Source organism: Coptis chinensis, chromosome 2, assembly GCF_015680905.1.
Source record: "Coptis chinensis isolate HL-2020 chromosome 2, ASM1568090v1, whole genome shotgun sequence".
NCBI classification, from domain to species: domain Eukaryota; kingdom Viridiplantae; phylum Streptophyta; class Magnoliopsida; order Ranunculales; family Ranunculaceae; genus Coptis; species Coptis chinensis.
Window position 1 is genome coordinate 77692170 of NC_141457.1, and position 18880 is coordinate 77711049.

An 18880-nucleotide genomic window follows, 5' to 3' on the forward strand; every position below is an offset into this window, starting at 1 on the left:
TTTTAATGAATACAACCATCTCGCAGCAACTAACTTCTTTTACGGTGACTATTAAAAAAAATTTAAAACAAAAAATGATCCACGACAACAACCTTCCGTGGGACATAGGATCTCGCGGTAACTTCTTGCCGTGAGTGTTTGGGGTACCAATACCGCGGCCCAACTTTTAAATGTTTATGTACGTATTGCGCTTCAAACCGGAGACATCCAAAATCACTTATAGACAACATTCTACTAGGCTCCAATGTCAACTTTTGTTATAGAAAGTAATCAAATGCATTTTATATATATTTATGACGGACCAAGCAATAACCCACTGGTCTAACCACTAACCGAGTGACCTAGTCTCTTTACCGGGTTGACCTCCGGGCTGGGTCTGATAACATTGACAATTATCATAGGACTATAGGAAGTAATTTGAATCTTTATGCATATATGGGATGAAATGGATAACTTTTTCATTGCATTCAACTTGAGCGCAAGTAGACAAGATGTCAGGGGGGTGGTTTGAAAGCAACAATGTAACGGTAACATCACAAAGATTTAAGATAAAGATCTAATGTCCAATTGTTTGTCGAAAAGACATACAATTTATGAGTATTGATTATCCTTTGAAATGTCACACATCAATAAGACCATAATATTGGTGACTTGAATATCCTCCGCGCGCAGCATAATCTGGTATGTGGGCAAGTGGCCATAGTTATATGAGCAAGACAAATTTTCAAATAGGTAAGAAACTGGAAGATCGAAAACTTACATGCCTCTCGGAGGTCTAATGGAATTATGGAAGGTCACAAATCTAACCATTTTCTCAACCAATGGAACCTTAGCTAATTAATAGTCGTTCTCCTCCCAATAAAGATACTTTTGCTCCAACTGTTTTCATGTGCATATCACGTCACAGTAAACTGAACACAAGATGTCAAAACTACTCACACACTAATGATAAGTTACAACATGTGAGATTGTGAACGTACAACAACCAGAAGTTCAAACTCCCATGTGATACCTCAAAACTTGCAGAATCCAAAATAACTATTATAAAGAATGGGGCGTAAAGCCTTAAAAACTACTTAATCTGATTATTGTCTTTCGGTACACTTTCCTCTACTTCTCCCCCATATGTCTCACTTCTGATCTCATCCTCTTTCCATTTCCTAATTCCTATCTACCTCACTTTCATTTCTGTCAACTTTAGTACTTGTTTTTTTAAGAGAAACATTGTGGATGATAAAAGATGAAGTAAATTAAGTGATCGATGGGGAGAAGAACTAATAGAGATCCAAAATCTCAAACTCTTCCACCATCACCATCCCATTCATTTTCTTCATCCTCTTCATCCGATTTCGAATTTATAATATCATCACTATCTTCTAGAAAGGCATCTTCAAATCTTTGCCCCGCCGATGATCTCTTCTATAAAGGCCAACTCCTCCCACTCCACCTATCCCCTCGCCTTTCCATGGTTCGAACTCTTTTCCTTGCTTCGTCTAGTACTTCCTCTTCTTCCGACACCACAACTACTGCCTCTCGTGACTCCACCGGCAGTTCTACCTCTACTGATTCCACTTCTTCATTTTCTAGTGATCTAGTACTAAATGAGTGTGACTCATCTAGGCCTAGTTCAGTCACAGAGGAAGATGACTTCAAAAAACTCAGAGACCAAAATAATTGTCTTCTTCCCCAGCATATAAAGAAGCCTACTAAGTACTTCTCACTTGCTAGAATCTCTTCTGTGTTTAAGAAAGATAACAAGAATAGAGAGCAAGAAAATGGGGTTTCAGGATCTTCGGTGAAGCGGGCAAAAGAGGTGATAAGGAAGTATGTGAAGAAAGTGAAGCCTTTATATGAAAAACTATCACAAAAGCAACAGCAACAGCAACACGCTTCAATGGTTGGTTCTTTGTCTATGAAAACTGAGAAGTCTGTTAAAGATAAGAGAGATCTCAATTCTGCTTCAAACACAAAGAAAGACAACAACAATGGGATCTTCTCTAATTCATTTTCAGGAAATATAAGGTACCCGAGGAGGAAAAGCTCGGTTTTAAGCTGCCCTTCGTCGATGAGGTCGTCGCCAAACCATTCTGGAGTTCTTTGTAAAACCACTGCTGTTGCAGGTGGAAATGGGACTAGCAGTCCTGTCGTTAGAAGTTTTAGTAGTTCTGGTTCATCATCAATGGAAGAGTTGCAGAATGCAATTCAAGGAGCAATTGCTCATTGCAAGAATTCCATGGTTCAGAACAAAAACTTGGTAAGTAATGAAATTTGAAATTTCATTGTTGGATTTGCTTCTGTCTTTTTCAACTTTCAAATCTCTAGTGTTATTTTAGACCAATGTGAAGGTGCATGTAATTGTTCATGTTTAGTTATTTTAATTTTTAAGAGAACCTAACTTGTTTTTCACTTAATTTGTTAGTGTTCAAGTGCTTGGATAGATTGTTGAATCTTTTTGCTTATAAGATGTTGGCCCTTTTCCTGATCACTTCTTCTTGGGTCATATTTTATGTGAAACTGATAAAATTAAGCAGATTCTTATTGGTTTAAGATCCAAGTCAACTGGGGGAGCTATCCATGTGCTACGATTCAATGACATTAAAAGGCCTTCACTATCATTAGATCAGATCCAACTGTATGAAATTCAATACAAAGTGTACTCAGAATTCTGAATCTCTGTCAAAATTGAGATTGTGCACACCCTGGTCCCTGTACTAGTCAATTTCTGTACAGCCCCGCTCTTCGTTAAACCGTTCAGAACTCGGCTTATGAGATCAAAAGCATATAAACCTAATATATGCAGGTTGAAATCAATCAGTGATTTTGGGCATTTATTAACAAGCCTATGATGTGGTGGCAAATTCCCATTAATTAGAGCATGTGATATGTTTTCCTTTGTTTTTTCAATAGCTTAGAATTTCGACGTCCTATGTTTCTATGGAGTAGAAATCCAAACCCTGGTTTTGGTCTTCAAATTTCTACTTCGATTGGCGGAAGGTTAACTTGACAGCATACCAAAATTTCAGTAATCAATATTTTGGGAAAAAATCAGTACTATAAAGTATAAACTACGGTATGGCACAATGGCACCAGCAATCTAGCAGGTCCATGTGTTTGCCTCTCTACTTTGTTCAAAGACCTTTACACACTCATGCAGGAGATGGACATCTTTTCTGAGACGTGCCTTGACGGTACGATAGCAGTAGATGATTAATAATACATCTGGCCAATTCCAATTCTTAGGCCGACTGAAGTCTTATCGCCAAAAAGGTCATGCACACCATCTTTCTTGTTATTGTTCTTCGCCTTATCCTCCTTCACCAATCATGCTTTATTTTCTCGGACTACCCTCAAATTGTTCATGGTAAATTGGGCCTGAACATCCCTCACATCAACCAAAACCACACTAAAGAAGATCCTGTGAAATCTCTATAAACAGTTTTATCAACATTTACATCTTCTTTTACGAGGACTTTAGAAGTCAGCCACCTACAAGTCCTTGAATCACCTCGTGTTTCAGTTACAATTTTAATGGTATATATGCATGATAAACGAGCACTGAAGCACAGCCATATTTTTAGTTAAAAGCACTGGACAACACTGAAGAAGTAGAAAAGGCAGTTGGGAGTAACAATAAGGCTGTGCTTGTGCATTGCCAATACTCGTTTAAGAGTTTATGGGAACAAAGTATAGATGGTCTTCATATTTAGTTTGGGATGGAAGAATGTCTATATTGAAGAAACAATAGTGAAGCATCCAAAACCAGCTTCTGCAAACAGCTTATCAGGGCTGCATAAGTGCACAGCCTCCTACTAAGATAGATTTGTTATAGATGAACTCATCGACAAAAGGCACCTCAAGAGTTAATTAAGCAATGCCAATGATGATGACATACTGAAACGTCTGAAAGCCATAGTACAAAATATCGCGATATTTCGCGATATCTATTGAGATTTCGAAAAAAGATATGATAATATCCAGGATATGTAAATGATATATTCAAATGACTCAAGTGTAAATATCGACGATATATCCTAAAAAATCGCGATATATTCACGATATGCCGATATTTTACACATATCACGAAATTTACAAATTTTTTATTCTAACAAAATTGACAATTACTCTTCAATTTCTCTTCTTCCTTACCATTTTACACTTCAAAAACTTAAAGACCTCAAGACATACTCATTTAGCTATCTTCCACTAGACTCATAGAGTCAAAATTTCGTCATCTTCTACTAATCTTATTGATCTAAGAAGGAGAAACAAATTAGAGTTTGTGATTGGTTGAATTAAGAAGAGAAAAGAGTTTGAGTTTTTGTTAAGTTGAATAAAGAGGAGATTTAAGGCCTCTTGATGAAAAGATAATGTATAATTGAACCCCATCTTCTCTTTCTACATTTTTTCTTTTTTCTTTTATTATTATTTTTTGAATAAAGTGAAAAGTTCATTTTTTTTCTTATTTTTTGGATCTGATCTAAAACTCCAAAGTTTTGATAGACTTGAATTAATTCAATTCTATTTTATTTTTATTTTATTTCGAAAATCCGGATCAATCAATTGATAGATACTAAATATTCAAAAACTTTCTATTATTTTTTATAGAAAAACTAATTAACAATCACATTAATAATTTCCTATCCTTATTTTGAATCTTTTTGTGTTTGAATCACTTTCTTACAAAGTTACAATGGAACCTTTTGATTCCAAATACATCCGGAACTAAGAATCTTTGGATTCAATTGTGCTGTTTATTTTTCCCCTTTACATGTCGATATTTTGATGTATTATCGTCGATATTTTTTGTATCGTCGATATTTTATATTATGCAGTGATATATCGTTGATTTTTACAAAATTATTTATGTAAGATATCGACACTGGGAGCGATATATTGACGATATATATCGATATTTACCCATATCGTGATACTTTGTTCTATGTTGAAAGCTATGAATAAACACCAATAAAAAAACAAGGGTTAACAATTATCAGGAATTCTCTTAAACGGATTATCCGTTTACAGACATGTTATATAGTGTCTTGAACAACTTATTTAGTGTCTTGCCCACGACCATGTTAATAAGCGTAAAAGAAAGTTGTTTAAGACACCATGTATGTTAACGGATAATTTGTTTAAGAGAAGGCTTGGCTTGTAGCAAGTATTACCCCCACTAGATTAGCTAATTAGGATTTCCTCCCCCCTACATACCAAAAAAAAATCAAATGGGGGGGTTGACCGTATTTTTTTTTGTGTATTTGGAGTAAAGACCCTAATTTCCCATCTAGTGATCTAGTGAGAGGGAAATCCTAATTGGCTCATCTAATACTTGTTAACCCGAAAAAAATGTAGCCTATGAATACGAAATGGAAAATGGTTGAAACATAAAAGTAACCAAGGAAGTTGAAGACGAAGGATCCTTAGGTGGGCATTACGAATTTAAAAGTTTTTCTGTCCTTGTTATATTTTATTAGTCGTCATCATATCCATTGGCGAGATAGTACGCTGCATAAATAAGTTGGTCTTATCATACGCAAACACCATTTTTAGAACAGAACCTTTCAGACATCTTTGGTAGCCTTCTGCTGAGCTGAAGTCATCAGAGTAGCCTATAGAGGTCTCTTTCAGACAAGGTACTCCAAAAATTGCAACACATATGCCAATTACCACGTAACTGTTTCTGGCAAGTCGTTACAAGAATATCACTTCGGAAAAAGAAAAAAAAAAATCATTCAGGCCACTGTTGCTTGAACTGTTGAACTTACATTGCTCTCTTGGATTATTTTTCAATTATCCAATAATCTAAGAATTTTAAGATTACAGGAACTTCAGCCGAGAACAAACAAAAGTTTTCAAGACACTTTTTGACGAAGGCCGGGCAATGACAAAGGTACATGAAATGTTGGTGACCCACCTCAATAGATGGTATGTCCAGCACGATAATTCCAGCCATGAAGGGTAACTCGTGGAGTGACTCCTGAAGGTGCTTCAAAAGAAATACTGATAGGCAGCGTTTCTCCTGGAACCAGTGAGAAATAGTTATCAGAGTAATGGACAGGGAGAATCCTTGTGTCTTCTCCTTCTTGTTTATCTTTCTTCGTGGCATGGACAGAAAAATGGAGGAAGAAGGCAATTCCAAGGTCAGTGCCATTAGTTTCCACAGTCCTCAGACCATTATTCTCCCTTGAGAAACATCTGTACATCCTCCGCAACAGACCAACTTCACAGTGTTCCTCTGAAATGCCTTGAGAAGGTTCCAATGCATTGATATTGTCATCATTGTTTCCTTGTACACTTCTGATATGATTCTTTAAGTTTAGTTTCGTGGAATTTGGGTTCTCATTTTTATTCTGTACTTTCATCTGGATTTCGTACTTGGATCCTTCAATAAATATATTGGAAGTTATCTTGAGGGGTATTTTCTTTGTCCTATATGGTTCCAAAAGCTTGTAATCTCCGCCTTTCAGATGCAGCCAGTAAAAATTCCTAGATAAAATGCCAAAGTCAGATGTTCTAAAAAGCTTGAGAAGAAGAAAGTACAATGGTTTTGGATTTTTAGATTTTGGATATTTCATCTCAATGATGGTTTGTGTTCTTTTGGCTGGTACAGAGAGTTTTTCGGTAACTTTGTAGTATGGACATTTCCCATCTAGATCCCAAACTGAGACTTCAACCGCTATGCCAGATAGTTGGTCTGAAGTGGTGTTTACTACCTGGTTGGAAGAGACCCACGTCATATTCTTTGGAGCCTGGAAGAGTATTTGATGTCAATTGATAAATAAAAGTTAATTATATTTACCTCAATGAAATATGTTGACAGATTGAGTTGGACATGAACTGGTTCTGCGGCACAACGGCAGCCATAGAAACCTGCTGTTTGGTCTTGGAGATGATCATAGAACTGACCTCGCAGACCAGTCCAAGGATTCTGAGTCTTCCATATTAGAACACCTGTATACTTGGTCCACATACGAGAAGTCCAACCTTCCAGCAGAGCTCTATACTGGATATAGTTGACAAGTTGCGCCTAAGATGATAACCAAAAGGTTAGATGAACAGAGGATGTTAATAGGCTGACTCGAAAAATGTACAATCTTACCTTCTCACAAAAATCATCAAGATCCTTTGCCGGGCCGTAAAGTTCAATCTGATCAAGGAGCACTTTTTTTTTGTTTGAGTAGCTGATGTATTTATGATATTTCCATATGGGGTTTGGTACTTCTTCTACATAACCATCAGAGTGTCTTTTAAGCAGTGGAATTTGCCATCCTTCTGGAGGCATAGTTGCCCTGATGGTAGCTGCAACGGGCATCCCGACAGAGCCAACCTCTGGGTTGAAACCATAATTATAGAAGTCATCCTTAAAGAAATCTTCAGGATTCTGAATTTCGTAAGGGCCATCCGTGAAATCTCCCAACCCATTTGCAAAACCATCCCACATGGATCCTTGCACATAAGCTCTAGTACCATCAAGATATAGACTGGGATCTCTGGAATCTTTTAAGAGACTATCTGTTTCATTTGAGCTTTGAAAGTATGGATGGAGCTGCAAGTCATTTTGTAAAGCTGTGTTAATGTCCTCTGGAGGAGTTTGTTCATTTCCCCCAACCCAAAGAGCGAGACTAGGATGATTACGAAGGAGTTTAATAGTGTCCCTAGCGCATAGCAAGAAAAGGTCATGGTCCAAAGGACCATTTGGGTTTGATACTGGAACACCTCGTCCATCACAGTCTCCCGTTATCCAAAACTCCTGCCACACCTACAAAAAGGGCAATTATAATAATTTATTAATGAAGCTCGTCATTAAAGAGTGGTAACAATATAGCTGTAAGAATGAATTACAGGGGATTAATGATTTCGATTATACGCAAGGCAATAAACTTTAGGGATTATTATAAAATGAAGCAAAGTAGCAAACACTGAAGAGGAAGAATTACGTTGCTGCAAGAATTAGTAGTTATGCTGAAGATACCATTGGATTAAATATTTATATTAGAAATTAAACAAGAGAAACAATATCTATTCCAACAAAAAAACCAATGATATTAATAATAAAACAAAAAAGAAAAGAAGTGGGTGGAGGGAGGGATGGAAGAAGTATTTACAAGGGATTCTATGTAACCACTTTTTTCTTTAATTCCAAAAACTATTCCCAGAACCTATGCGTTATAGACTTCCTTTACATAAAAAATGAATCTATGATGTATTAAGAAACTTAAAACAAAAAGACGTTAAAAACTGCAAGCAATTTGGCTCGGTAAAGTGTATATATGGATGCTCACTCCTTGTGATATTGTATACTAATTTTATTTGGTGCTTATAGAGAATCAAATTCAATCTTTACCAACTTTTATTTGTATGTAAATATACTACTGCACCACCTAAGCATCCAATGCTTTAAAAATAATCAAGCTGATATGACATTGGCATGCGTGGATCCTGGAGAGAGAAAAAGAAAGACCACAAGCTTACCAGCAAACCATAGATGTCACAATAGTGATAAAATTCTGGTCTCTCTGCTAGTCCACCACCCCAACAGCGGATCATGTTAAAATTCATATCTGTGTGAAACTTTATATCTGTCTGGTATCGCTTCTTTGAAAGCCGTAATAACCCATCTGAGAGTATCCAATTACCACCACGGATAAAAACAGGTTGTCCATTGACCTTGAATAACCTGATAGGACAAAAGTGCAGATAAAGAACATGACAAATATCATGCAACTACTCAGAAAATGGAAGAAATGTATGTATAAGTTTATGCAGTAATTATACCTTCCACCAGTAGCATGGTCTATAGTGCTTTCAATTTTACGGAATCCAAATCGATGCTTCCATGAATCTGACTCTCCATATCCCTTAACATCAACTGTAATTCCAACATCATATAAGTACTGTTCTCCCATGCCATTTGGCCACCACAAGTTGGGCTTGTAGAAAAAGAGCTGTAAATGAATCTCCATTAGCATTGAACAACAAATTTATACCTACATACCTATATACTCTTCTATAGAACATCCACCCATCCGATAATTATAAATACAGAGAATTCTGTAAATTGGCCTATCCAGTGCCTAGGTGACCCGCCTTGGCCTCTAATCTGTGAGAAATCAGTTTGCCAACTAGGTGGCCTTGGGGGCGGACCGGGCTAGGCAAAATCAAGAAAAAGACCTGAACTAGCCCCAAAAAAAGCTTAAAGACTAAAAACCAAGAAGAAGGGTATTTATTTGTTGACCACTTGACCAAAAAGATGTTTGTGATATGGGAATTTTTGGCTGGAGACACTTGTGCCTTCTTAAGAAGTACTTCTGTAGGCGCGTTTGAACTTTCGAATTATGAAAATGTTTGGTGGGACAACTTTTAGAACAGTAGCAGCAGTAGTAATAACAATAATAATAATATGAATTGCCTTCCACTAAGTACCCTAGGAGCCCGCCACCCTCTTTCTGCTTAGTGCTTTTTTGAACATTGGAACTACAACAAGTAAATTTCAAAATTATACCTTTACAACACGTATATAACTTATATCATAAGAACTGTCGAACAGTGATTAGATTATTGCGATTTGTGGATCTTAGCTCGTCACTTTCTACATCATTGAAAATCAGGTTCGATGCCTAATCTACTGTGTCTAGTAACAAATTCAACTTTCCAATCTTGGCTCCTCATTGACCCAAATCAACCCAATATGTCAAGCCCAAATACCATACAGTAATCATTGTCCACCTAAATCGACAACGACAAATGTACTAACCTGAGGAAATGTATATTGTACATGTGTGTTTGGAGGAACCGACACATGTTGGCTTTGAAGATGCTCAACCAAGAAAATGTTTCCGTCGAGTTCGGTTGTCACTTGGATATTCAAAGTACATTCAGCAACCCAAGCACTTTTGTTTTCCAAGTCAACAGTAGCATGCAGATATACCCTCTTATAGTTATCAAAAAAGGATGAAACCAAGTGGGGATCACCTATTTTCACTGGCTGCATTTATCAAAACACTTAGTCATGAATCATCAGTGGAAATGTTGCTTTCTTCAGAACCATCAAATCATATAAATTATCCCGTCATTACAGAAGGAAGCACTATTGCAGGTATAATTGATTAGATTATGAGGAAATTTAAAATGTTAGGATTGAAAATATTGATGAATTCTAATGGGGTTGTGGAAGATTGGTACTTTTCATAGGGAAAACCAACAAGACATACAGCCCCACATCAGGCACTTAAAGCCTTGCGTCATAACATATATAAGATCTTGGGGCCGCCCCACTCATGGGCAATTGATTTTGAGTTAGATTCTCCAGGTTATGGTGAAAAATCCATTATTCTAAACCGAAAACATCAACATATATCATTGAAAAGGAAAGTCGTACTACCCCGTTGGCTGCATCCAATTTCTTGACTATACCACCAACAGTCAAACTAAGATATCTATCATGGCACGAAAGAACAAATACAACATGGTTCATTTCATAGTATAAAATGTCAGGATATGGCGAAATATCGATCTCTAATTTATGGATATGTATCGTGGATATATCCCTCTTTGGGGATATTTGATATTGTTTTATATGCAAATATCGTAGATATATTCAAAATATCGACAAATATCGTAGATATTTCTTGATATATCATGATATATAATTTATATTTATTTGAAATATAATATTTTACATACACAAAATATCGCAAAATATCTACAAATATCGCAATATATCCTAAAATATCGATAATATCGTCAAAATATCACTGATATTTGCAGTTGTAAATATCTCTAAGCATATCGCGATATTTATTTATCCTTTGCTGAAATCTCGATATATATCGGGATATTTCGCAATATTTTGTACTATGGTTCATTTGACTCGAAATTCAAAGATATTATTCTGCTCTCCTATCAAGATAATGTTGCCCCTACAGCGGTATCTATATATTTGGTAGCTCAAAAAAACTACAGGGATATTTATGTAACAGAGAAAAGGTATTGAACTTGTTATGTATGTAGAAAATCAAAATCAATCACATCTGAATAGGCATCAAAGGAAAACTAAGAATCTTCAGTGACAACTTACCCCAGTAACATAAATAGAAACCTCATCCCAGATGCCGGTATTTCTGTCCCTGTAAGAGCATAACTATAAAATTCTTTGGCCGGTAGAGTTTAAGAAATGTATAAAGCTAGTGGAAGTGCCAAAAACTAAGATTATGCAATATTTTCGAAGGACAACTTATAGAACCAGTGGAATGGCCATTTTTTCATTATTTATATGAACTACCAAAGATTTCATTAACTCTGATTCTTCTTCAACCGTAGGATTTTTGACAAAGCCCTTTGATAAGCACTCAAAACTGTAATAAAAACTCCGTGGAGACCTTGCATTTTGGTTAATTATGTGTTTAATAATGTGAAATAATTGTATTTTTCAAGTTTTTTCACAATTAGCGGCATAATTCTAGCAAAATCTGCGTTTTAGCATGAAATACAGCTAAATAATGTTTGGACTTAAAATCTTCTGTCTCAGCCCATTTAAAACTCAAAAATGCCAACTAAAGCTCATGGACTCAACTCGGGTCATAATAGGTCAATAGAATAGAAAAATCAACAAACTTTCGGAGCTCTTATCTTTTGATTCTAAACTCCGAAATTCGAATTCAGCAAGTGGCCTACCAAAATGATTGGCAAGTTGTAAAAACAATGTAGGGTTTGATTTCTCGTTCACATTTCACTAAAACGCAAATTTTCTTTATGAACAATTAAATAATTTGATCATGGTGATTGTGATTATGAGAAAATGATTTTGTACAGAGAATTTAGAAGAGAGAATAAGAAGGAAAGAAAATAGAGGAGAGGGAAAGTTCGTCGTTAGTGATTCAATATTTTCATTAAAGAGTTAGTATCAATTGCAAGTTTAATTATTTCAATTAACTTATACACAAGTAAATTTCAAGAATCAAACTTATTTGATCACTGATAATATCTATTTATCTCTAAAAAGTATTATTAGCGTATGGAATCGAGTCGAAACCCATCTCTGAGTAAATTTTCTCGATTCGATAACTCGTTATATTTTTTAGCGATTGAAACACCCTCCCTAACGAAGATAACCCTCACTCAGACTTCATTTTTCGGCCCAAGATAATTGAACTAAAGTGTTGGTGACTAGAATTTTTTTTTAAAGTTTAATTAAAAACATTTTAAATATTAATTGGAAAATAAATTTTATATTATCTAATTAATTATATTAAAATTACACTAGAAAAACAGTAAATTTACTCTACTCCTATGATTGAATGATAACCATGCAATACTAAAACTGAAAACTACACCCTCTATTTATAGTTGAATGGACGATCTAAATTGAATCTCAGAAATCTAATCTAACGGCTGAGATTCAATCATTATTCAACTTTTGACTTTAGTGAATAGTAGATCACTATTTGACACTATTCACTTTTTGATTTTTACAAAAAATTATATAATAAAAAATCTAAAATATTTATGTCGTCTTCGGTGAATAGTAACAGGCTTGGGTTTTTTCTTCCATTTTAATCCGTACGTGCCATTTGCTGAAGCAATATACCGTTGCGTAAAGCTCTCTACGCTGATCGTTTTGACTGGTCATATGCTTGAATCGGAGTTCGGAGTTGGAAGATGTCATTTGAACTTTCTACTGATTTTTTTGCTGATTTTGGCTAGTTTGACCCGAAAATAACTCCTTTGTCCAGCACCCCAGCTCAGGGTCTTAAATACATCCCCTTAGCTTGTTTTGTGGCTCTTTCTGTGGTGGGGCCCGTGGATTTTGACTAGTGGGACCCAAAAGTTAATTTTTTACAAAATTCTAGCAAAACCTACATGAAATACAGCCAAATAATGTTTGGACTTTAAATCTTCCATCTCATCTCATTTAAAACTCAAAAATACCAACTAAAACTCATGGACTCAACTCGGGTCAAAACTGGTCAACAGTGCAGAAAAGTCAACAAACTTCCAGAGCTTATATTTTCTGATTCTGAACTCTGAATTCAGCAAGTGACCTGCCAAAATGATCAGCAATGCCAAATTTTGTAAAAAATTGACTTTCGGGTCCCACTAGTCAAAGGCCGCGGGTACCACCATGAAATGTGCCCCACCATAGAAAGAGTCATGAAGCAAGCCAAAAGGACGTACTTAAGACTACAAGCTGAACAAATGAGTCATTTTCGGGTTAAACTGGCCAAAATTAACCCAAAAATCAGAAAAAAGTTCAAATGACGACATCTTCCAACTTCGAACTCCAATTCAAGCATATAACCAGTCAAAACGATGAGTGTAGAGAGCTCTACGCAACAGTATATTGCTTCAATAAATAGCACGTACGGATTAAAATAAAAAAAACAACCTAAGCCCGTTACTATTCACCAAAACGACATAGATATTTTAGATTTTTTATTATATAATATTTTGTAAAAGTCAAAAGGTGAATAGTGTCAAATAGTGATTCACTATTCACTAAAGTCAAAAGTTGAATAAAGATTGAATCTCAGCCGTTGGATCAGATTTCTAAGATTCAATCTAGAGCGTTTCAACTATAAATAGAGGGTCTAGTTTTCAATTTTAGTATTGAATGGTTAGCATTCAATCATAGGATTAGAGTAAATTACTGCTTTTCTAGTGTAATTTAAATTTCAGCAATTAGATAATGCAAAATTTAATTTCCAATCAATAGTTTAAATGTTTTTAATTAAATTTTATTTTCTTTTAGTCACCAACACCTTAGTTCAATTATCTCGGCATAGAAACTCTGCCCAAGTAATGATTATCTCCGTTAGAGAGGGTGTTTCGATTGCATAAAAACTTCAAGAGTTAGAAATCGAAAGAGAATTTCCAGAGATGGAATTTTGACTCAGTTCCACATGCTAATAACGCTATTTAGAGATAGAGAGTTGTTATTAGGGATCGAAAGAGTTTAATTCTCAAAATCGACTTGTCTATGAGTCGATTGAGAGAATTAAACTCAGAATCAATACTAACTTTTTTAACATGGATACGAACCGCTCACGGCGGATTTTCTCTCCTAGATTTTCTATTTTCTTTTTATTTTCCACATTCTCACCTCTCCACAAATTCACATTTTCACAACCATCACGTGACCAAATTATAATTGTTTATAAATAAACGTTTTGCGTTTTATTGAAACGTGAACAAAATGAAAAACCTGACACTGTTATTAGAACACATCAGCCTTCCTGTCCTTCTAATGCAACACATTATTAAGTAAAGTTAAATAGAAAAATATTCCTCTAGGCTTACCAATCAAAAAAAAAAAAAAAAAATCCTCCCTGTTAAGAAGCATGGTATGATTTGTATTTCAAATAATTAGTAAGGAATAGGTGTACCATCACATCACACATTATGTGATTATGGCTTTTTTTTACCACCACATATTATGGTTTGTAGTATTATATCTTATATTGTTTGTTGTTCTGGATAATATTATTCATAAAATTTCCAAGAATAAGTAAGATCGGGGATATTGTTAGAATCCCTAAAGGTGAATAAGACAACACAAATTCTTGGTATTGCTTTTTCATTCTTAAAGGCTTTCATGCAGTAATCCCCCATACCCTTTTTTCAATAAATCAGTAACCACCCAGAGCAAGGATAACATTTTCCTAACACAAGATTTCAAACTATCATGCCTGAAGCTAGTAATTCAATACTCAGAGTACAGATAACCATCATTCAGAGATAACACATAAATCAACCTTGACATACAGATAGCTTAACACAAGTACGAAGACTCAAAATAAATCTAGTCGTTATACTGCCACATGTCCACAATTCCTATTAAAAAGTACTTTAGGTGTGAAACACTCCTATTTTCTCCTAATAACTTACATAATTATTAGATGACAAGGGAATGCAAACATCATATAATAGAAATCACCTTATTGGAGTCATCCAATCCCAACCTTCAACATACTGTGCAGCAACATCTTTTCCAATCTAACATAAAAGAAACTAATGTTAAAACAAAAAAGATTAGATGCATACAACATATAGTTTTGTACTATGTTACTAGATATCTAGTGAAGGAATTTAATTTCAACAACTGACACAGAAAAATACACGTCAGACTTTAATTGCCAAAGCCTCCAACTGTTTTCGCCATATTTGTTCTGTCATTTGCATCAGTTATAAGATTATATGAAAGATTTTGTCATACTAAAACAGTAAAATCTAAAACTAACTAAGTTTGTGACATTCCAATTGCCAGAAGGGGAAAGGCAATGGCTGGTCCCTTTTTGTTTTAGCAGATTTCTAATACGGGTAAATTGAACTATAAAACTTCCTTTGCTTTGGGATCCTTGACTTGGATCTATCATTACCTAAAAGAAGAGGACACTTCAACTCATGATTTTCTTAATTTTGAGGTTCATTTTTTCCCATGCAAATAAATGTTTACTAAGGTGTTCAGAAGTCATGGCACTATTTGCTCTCTTCCCTATTTTTCTGTTATTTGAAAGAATTGAGCATCGAAGTGGCGTTTGAAGTAATTGCCAGGGTGTTCATGAGCCTGGGCACATTGTAGGCTAGGGCGGAGCATGTATTACAACTATGTGTTTCCGGTTTGATATGGGATTGATTACAGTAGTATACAGTCAACTGTTCTGGTTTTGGATCTCCAGCAACAGCAAACTAACAATATCAAACAAGAGAAAAGTATGTTTGAGACAATTGGACTCCCACGCATGGATCTTCAAGGAAAGTATTTGTTTATCAATACTTGGAATAGACTGCAGTTTACTATACTTGTACCTTTGTGTCAAGCTACATCCACCGGATATTGCACTGTCCTAGATGACAAATTTTAGATAAAAAGTGCTTATCCTCCAAATAATAAAACCATAACAAAGTGCCACATCTAATTTTGAATACTCTAAAACTATACTTCCCGCTAATCTTGGGTACTAGACAGAAAAATGTATACCTCATGATCACCACCTTGACCTCCCTCGGGAGGAATTTTTCCAGGATGGTCAGGAGGATAAACAATAACAGCTAGCAAATTTTTGCCATCAGGATGTAGAATATCAGTAATATCAAGTGAATGCCTCCGGAACATCCCCTTGGGCAGTGTCATTTTATGCCCATTCAAATACACTTGTGCAGAGTAATTAATTGCACGGAACTTTAAATCCACATGCTGGTTCCCTGACTACAAAAACAAAAATAACATTTTAGCCCTAAAATAAAATAAAATAAAGTATGTTTTTCATTACATAATGCATAATGCATACCAGTGCACAATCAAAAGTGGTAAAAAACCAGAAGGTATAATAATCTCTCCCAGAATCAGCAATGTCAATAATAGCCTCATTCTCCAATCCATAAAAAGGATCTGGAATTAATTTATTCTTTAACAAAGTTCCTAAAACACTGTCAACAAAAAATAAAAAATGTCAGTATCAGTTCAAACAAATTTTAATTATAAATAAAGAGTTAAATAGAGAGAGAGAGTTATTACGTTCCGGGAACAACGGCTGGAATCCAGGGAGATGAAATTCCAGGGGGGGGATGAGTAGTGGTGAGCTGGATTCCGGTTAGTTGGACTTGTGTGGATCTTGCAGCTAACCATCCTGAATCCAGCTTTGTTTTTCCTTGCTGTTGCGGCATTGTGTGGCTTGTGAGTGTGAGTTGGAGTGAGAGTGTTTGTGGTGATGGAGGGAGCGTGATGTTTGTTGTGGAAATCACTGATACTGACATTATTGTCGTGGAGTGGGTCCAGAAGGCTGATTTTGTTCCTAATGACGGAGATTTCGAAAGTAACGTACACCAAAACACTACTTATACAAGTGGCATAAGGAGAGTTAAAGTTTCCAAATTTTAATGTAAAGCGATCCATAAAAATAAGTCACTAAACTTAAAATTGTATCAAATTTGTGTTGCATGTAGCATTGTCAAGTAGCAAGGAGTTCATCAGTTCAATTCAATAGCAGTTTTATACATTGAAGCACTTGCTTAATTAGTTTTAAATTAAAGATAGACAAAGCCTCCTGCAATGATTTGTTGGATAAAGTTGGGTTGATATTTGTTCTCTAGTCTAACAATGTTTACGGAATATCCTGAATATTACTAGCTTTTAAAAGGTTGAGCCAAATAATTAAGCCAGAAGCTATCTTATTGGCCAACTATTTGAAGTAATTAGATCATATTGTCGGTCAAGTAGGTGACCAACTATAATATTACACCAAGGGACTAAATCAATATACATGCTATAGGCAAAAGATGGAAGAAGCTATTGACTTAATAACATAGTACAAAATTTCGTGCCAGGGCAAAATATCGGACTAGCCATTTTCTGATATGTATGGTAAATATCAATGTTGAAGGATGGGTAAGGTGAGGTTTGAAAACAGTAAAATCTTGATAAATTGACAAAATATCGATATTTATCAGAAAATTCCAATGGCATAGTGCGTTTCTATCATTTTTTTTTCTTCCCGATAACCACCCCCCTATCTATATATTAGAACATAGTAATATCAGTTACAGAGTTGGAAATACTAAAGGGAAGTTGAGTCCATGAGGCTCCTTTTATTGCCCAAGAAGCAATCTCATGTGCTCCTTTTATTGCCCAAGAAGCAATCTCATGTGTTAACTTATTTCCAGTTCGCCTGATCCAACAAAATTTGCAGTCATTAATTCTTGCAACTAGAGTTTTAATATGACATACAATGGAAGAAACTTTTCAACCAACATCAGCTACAGTACTATCAGCCAGTACTAGCAAAACATTTCTGCAGTCACCCTCGAAAATTACATGTTGTAGACCCATCTATATTGCCAGCATCGCAGCTATATATGCGCCTATGTACTCAACTTGCTTAGCGTCCTCAGCAAAAACGCTTTGTATCAAAGTCCTTGATGCTCCCATCTCCAAAGACGACAAATGGCCCCAAGCAAGAAATCCAGCGACACTGTATTCTTGTCGAAAGCACCATCAAAATTCAGCTTATATCAATGAGGCGAAGGTGGAAACCAAATACTAGCTTCCTCATTCAACGAGCCAAGTAACTGGCTATGATATTAGAATTAAGCCTTGCATAAGCTGCTTCACATTTTGTACTTCTGAGTATTGTATGTAGCATTCTATTCACCCTTGGTTCACGGTGTTCCATCTTTGCCTTGTTGCGACTCTCCTGGATCTGGTACAACAATAAGAGGCAGTAAATACCTCTTATTCTGAAATATTCTTCCGTGCTATCACACCAACAAATGAATTCTTGTAGCCAATATCTGACAGACCAATCGCTATGAAGATCAACATGTATCATGGATTCAGAGACCTACCATACTCGTTTAGTCCACTCACATTTGAAAAATAAATGCTCAGCTGTTTCGATAGCCTTGTTGCAGAGTATACATGAAACATCTCCCTTGACTTGTGTTTATCCAAAATATCCCCATAAGACAACCCGGCCCCCCATATACAATTTCCAGAAAAATAATTGAGTATTAGCAGCAATTTTAAGTTTCCATCGCTTCTTGAGCACCTTAGGATTGAAGGAAGAATTAGTCACCAACTCGTCTTGCTTAGTAAGAAACCTATATGCAGTTTTAACTGATAACTTACCATTTTTCTTGGGGATAGCTAAATAGGCGTAAATATTGAGGCTGTTCATTTGATTTTGTGAGAAAGAACTTTATTCATGCTCGCTAGGAAAGGTGACATTTTAAGATTCAAGGGAAGTCCTTCATAAACTTTTCATGGGTACTGAAGAAAATACAAAGCCATATCCACTTTCTATTTCATCACAAGTTCTTAACCATATGATCTCTCTACTTGGATCACCCATGCTCTTGTTTAAGGTATCCATTTTGAATCAACCTA

At 35.6% G+C, this 18880-nt stretch overlaps 2 protein-coding genes across 2 annotated transcripts; one reads left to right on the top strand and one right to left on the bottom strand.

Moving 5' to 3' along the window:
- Positions 1-761: 761 nt before the first annotated feature.
- On the top strand, positions 762-2485 carry LOC147517991 (putative membrane-associated kinase regulator 1). The gene has a single exon (XM_086590018.1). The coding sequence runs from the start codon at positions 1262-1264 to the stop codon at positions 2270-2272; it is 1011 nt and encodes a 336-aa protein (XP_086446144.1). The 5' UTR covers positions 762-1261; the 3' UTR covers positions 2273-2485.
- A 3149-nt stretch (positions 2486-5634) lies between these two features.
- Positions 5635-16805, bottom strand: LOC147517992 (mannosylglycoprotein endo-beta-mannosidase-like). Its single transcript, XM_086590020.1, has 11 exons — positions 16514-16805; positions 16287-16425; positions 15977-16204; positions 14933-14991; positions 11078-11126; positions 9755-9985; positions 8776-8945; positions 8473-8677; positions 7100-7759; positions 6800-7027; positions 5635-6713 (listed from the first exon to the last, which is right to left on the bottom strand). The coding sequence occupies exons 1-11, from the start codon at positions 16750-16752 to the stop codon at positions 5916-5918; spliced, it is 3006 nt and encodes a 1001-aa protein (XP_086446146.1). The 5' UTR covers positions 16753-16805; the 3' UTR covers positions 5635-5915.
- Positions 16806-18880: the final 2075 nt, after the last annotated feature.

What these genes read in the sequence shown, in the direction of transcription:
- LOC147517992 (XM_086590020.1), bottom strand. Translation starts at nt 16,752, where the DNA reads ATGTCAGTATCAGTGATTTCCACAACAAACATCACGCTCCCTCCATCA. An exon ending in GTCAAGGTGGTGATCATGAG is followed by an intron (nt 14,992 to 15,976) that starts GTATACATTTTT and finishes CTTTTATGTTAG; the next exon opens with ATTGGAAAAGATGTTGCTGC. An exon ending in GACCATGCTACTGGTGGAAG is followed by an intron (nt 8,678 to 8,775) that starts GTATAATTACTG and finishes TTGTCCTATCAG; the next exon opens with GTTATTCAAGGTCAATGGAC.
- LOC147517991 (XM_086590018.1), top strand. Translation starts at nt 1,262, where the DNA reads ATGGGGAGAAGAACTAATAGAGATCCAAAATCTCAAACTCTTCCACCA.